The 3,831-nt window shown below is 59.9% G+C and overlaps 1 protein-coding gene across 1 annotated transcript; it reads right to left on the bottom strand.

The window, feature by feature from the left end:
• On the bottom strand, nt 1-734 carry LOC101532088 (hemoglobin subunit alpha). Its single transcript, XM_004596586.3, has 3 exons — nt 587-734; nt 312-516; nt 1-149 (listed from the first exon to the last, which is right to left on the bottom strand). The coding sequence occupies exons 1-3, from the start codon at nt 679-681 to the stop codon at nt 21-23; spliced, it is 429 nt and encodes a 142-aa protein (XP_004596643.2). The 5' UTR covers nt 682-734; the 3' UTR covers nt 1-20.
• Between the last annotated feature and the right edge of the window lie 3,097 nt (nt 735-3,831).

Here is a 3,831-nt window from a genome sequence, read left to right as displayed (position 1 = left end):
ACACAGCCCCGGCCTCCACTTTAACGATACTTGGAGGTGAGCACGGTGCTCACGCTGGCCAGGAACTTATCCAGGGAGGCGTGCACCGCAGGGGTGAATTCATTGGGGTGGTGGTTGGCCAGGGTCACCAGCAGGCAGTGAGCCAGGAGCTGCAGGGAGAGCGGCAGGGGGCGTCGGTGGGTACAGCCTCCTGTGGCCCCTGTCCCCCCCGCCATGCACCGTCCTTGGAGGGGGACGGACTGCCCCCAGAGCCCACGCAGCCGGCCTCCCGCCATGCACGGTCCTTAGAGGGGAACCGGCTGTGCCCTCACCTTAAAGTTAACAGGGTCCACCCGCAGCTTGTGGGCGTGCAGGTCGCTGAGAGCGGACAGGGCGCTGGGCAGGTCATCCAGGTGGTCGACGGCCTGGGTGAGGGCATCGGCCACCTTCTTGCCGTGGGCCTTGACCTGCGCGGAGCCGTGGCTCATGTCGAAGTGGGGGAAGTAGGTCTTGGTGGTGGGGAAGCTCAGGAACATCCTGCGGGGAGAGGCGGGTGAGCCGGACGCGGGGGCGCTGGGCCCCGACGGTAAGGCAGGAGGGGGCTCACCTTTCCAGGGCCTCGGCGCCATACTCGCCGGCGTGGCCTCCGACCTTGCCCCAGGCGGCCTTGACGTTGGCCTTGTCAGCGGGAGACAGCACCATGGTTGCTTTCTCCGAGTCTGTCGGATCAGAAGCGTGAGGATCCCGGCGAGCGTGGCGCTTTTATGCCTGGCGTGTGGCGGCCACGCCCTCCAGGGCCTCGGTCATTGGCTGGTGCTGCCCGGTGGCGGGGCTCGCGGACCGCCCCGGGGCTCCTGGTTGGAATCTGGCCGCGGTCCTTCGGCCCTGCTGCCCACCGAGACCCCGGCCCGACTGCCCACCGAGACCCCCGCTGCCCACGACCGGCACGGTCCCTGAGCCCGGCCCCAGTTCCCCTCGGCCCCCGCCGTCCCCGCCGGACTCTCCTGTCAGTTCTGCCCTGAGCGAGGGCGGATATGAAGGCGCAGGAGGGAACCGGTGCCTGGCAGGTGGGGCGATGTGGGGTCCGCGGTCCTGTGCCAGCCCTTTCCTCGCGCGCTCTGCGGGCTCCCCAGGAGTTTTCCCGTAGAACCGGTAAAGGACAGATGCCTTCTGAAGAGAGTTTACAGGACTGCTGACAGACCTTCGGACAAAGGTGTCCCCTCGGTCCAAGGGCGAGCGGTAGGGGAGCGAGCAGCCGACGCAAGAGGGCAGTGCAGGCGCAGTCACTGAGCAGGGAAGCGCTGCACCTCAGCCCCACTGCTCTCTCTCCTAGACCCCACACCTCAGCACCATCTGCTGGCTCTCCTAGACCCCACACCTCAGCCCCACCTGCTGGCTCTCCTAGACCCCACACCTCAGCCCCACCTGCTGACTCTCCTAGACCCCACACCTCAGCCCCACCTGCTGGCTCTCCTAGACCCCACACCTCAGCCCCATCTGCTGGCTCTCCTAGGCCCCTGTTCATGTGCATTCCCCCAATCCCAGGCTGTGGCAGCCAGGACTGCCATCCATGTGGAGTGTATCAAACAAACACTGAGACATGGATGGATTTGAGTTTATTTCTTCATTGCTATGTTGATCTACTTCAAAGGCAAAGATAGAAGGAAGAGAGAGAGGGAGGACTTCGTCTGTGGACTTTCAGTAATATTCACATAAGTTGAGGCTGATCCTGCCAAGCCCAGGGACTAGGGTCTCTCATGCAGGCAGCAGAGAAGTTCTTACATCATCATGTCCTGCCTTCCTAGGAGCACACAGAAGTTTATGCGACATATAGTGTGTGGCCAGGATTCAAACCCAGGCAGTCAGCTCTGGCCTGTGGGAACCTCAAAGAGTGGCCCCTTCACTTGGCAGACACTCAAATATGGTTTCTCTCAACTGTCACTCTTTTTTTTTTTTAAGATTTATTCATTTTATTACAGCCAGATATACACAAAGGAGGAGAGACAGAAAGGAAGATCTTCCGTCCGATGATTCACTCCCCAAGTGAGCCGCAACGGGCCGATGTGCGCCGATCCGATGCCGGGAACCTGGAACCTCTTCCAGGTCTCCCACGTGGGTGCAGGGTCCCAATGCACTGGGCCATTCTCAACTGCTTTCCCAGGCCACAAGCAGGGAGCTGGATGGGAAGTGGAGGCGCTGGGATTAGAACCGGCGCCCACATGGGATCCCGGGGCTTTCAAGGCGAGGACTTTAGCCGCTAGGCCACGCCGCTGGGCCCCACTCTTTTATTTTTTTAAAGATTTATTTATTTTTTTATTACAAAGTCAGATATACAGAGAGGAGGAGAGACAGAAAGGAAGATCTTCCGTCCGATGATTCACTCCCCAAGTGAGCCGCAACGGCCGGTGCGCACCAATCCGAAGCCGGGAACGAGGAACCTCTTCTGGGTCTCCCACGCGGGTGCAGGGTCCCAAAGCATTGGGCCGTCCTCGACTGCTTTCCTAGGCCACAAGCAGGGAGCTGGATGGGAAGTGGAGCTGCCGGGATTAGAACCAGCGCTCATATGGGATCCCGGGGCGCATTCAAGGTGAGGACTTTAGCCACTAGGCCACGCCGCCGGGCCCCCAACTGTCACTCTTTAATTAAAATCAGATTGGGCTGTGAAGGGGGCAGAGTTGGCAGTGGGATGGGTTGGCAGTGGCCCTGGGCACACAGAAGCTCATCACAGGGCTGAACACTGTCAAAAGTCCCACACGGGGCTCCGGCCCAGGCTGGTCCTGACATTGTTTGGGCTAGGAGCCCTGGTGGGGCTCTCAGGGCCTTCAGCCAAATGAGGTGCAGGACTGCCTGGAGTCTGGGCCGTCAGCACCTAGGACAGGAGCCCCTTCCACTGGAGCTCACAGGAGAGGACAGAAAGGCCCAGAACTGGCCACAGGGCTGGACACTGAGTGAGCTATTGATACCACTGCCCAGCTCCACTGTGCCCGCCGCCCTCAGGGACCAGAGACCCTGTACCCACACACCTGAGCAGCTCATTACCCCAGAGTGCCTTAAGGTCTAGGTCTGAAACCGAGCGTTTCTGCATTTCCTCCACCTGCCCACTCTTATCTCTCTCTCTCTTTTTCTTTTTTTTTTTTGAAGGTCAGAACCTCAGATATACAAAGAGGAGGAGAGACAGAGAGGAAGATCTTCTGTTGCTACATGGCTGGAGCTGAGCCAATCTGAGCCAGGAGCCTTTTCTGGGTCTCTCACTCAGATTCAGGGTCCCAGGGTTTAGGGCCATCCTCTACTGCTTTCTCAGGCCACAGGCAGGGAGCTAGATGGGAAGTGGGGCTGCCCGAATTAGAACCAGCTGCCATATAGGATCCCAGTGCATGCAAGGGAAGGACTTTAGCCACTAGGCTACCGTGCCAGGCACCACCTGCCCACTCTTACACAGGGCAAATAAGGCAGGGACGAAGAGACCCTAACCTGAGTATAATAGTATCCCCCCAGGCACCCCAGGTTCGCACTTGCAGACGGCCTTCACCCTCCAGACCCCTTGTTCCTCTGCTGCTCACACAGTGGAGTGGACGCCCCATCTTGACTTTCCTGGGGCCTGGGAAGGTGCAGCTGGGGCCCCCATTCTGTTGGGGTAGAAGTGGAGAGCCACAGGGCTGGGGGTGCACCACAGCTGTCTAGATACAGAGAGGGAAGGGGTGGCCCCCACCCCTGCCTGGTGTCCCAGGTGCTGGGAGTGCCTGTTTCTGTCCAGCATGGGAGACTCCCAAGGCATGCAAGTGACCCCATGTGCCACCAAACCAAACGTTTCACAACCAGGCAGCTGCCAGCTGCGACTCTGATGGCTTAAGA

This window comes from Ochotona princeps, chromosome 24 (assembly GCF_030435755.1).
Source record: "Ochotona princeps isolate mOchPri1 chromosome 24, mOchPri1.hap1, whole genome shotgun sequence".
In the NCBI taxonomy this organism is placed as follows: domain Eukaryota; kingdom Metazoa; phylum Chordata; class Mammalia; order Lagomorpha; family Ochotonidae; genus Ochotona; species Ochotona princeps.
This window is presented reverse-complemented; position numbering and strand designations above follow the sequence as displayed.

What these genes read in the sequence shown, in the direction of transcription:
- LOC101532088 (XM_004596586.3), bottom strand. Translation starts at nt 681, where the DNA reads ATGGTGCTGTCTCCCGCTGACAAGGCCAACGTCAAGGCCGCCTGGGGC. An exon ending in GGCGCCGAGGCCCTGGAAAG is followed by an intron (nt 517 to 586) that starts GTGAGCCCCCTC and finishes CTCTCCCCGCAG; the next exon opens with GATGTTCCTGAGCTTCCCCA. An exon ending in TGGACCCTGTTAACTTTAAG is followed by an intron (nt 150 to 311) that starts GTGAGGGCACAG and finishes CTCTCCCTGCAG; the next exon opens with CTCCTGGCTCACTGCCTGCT.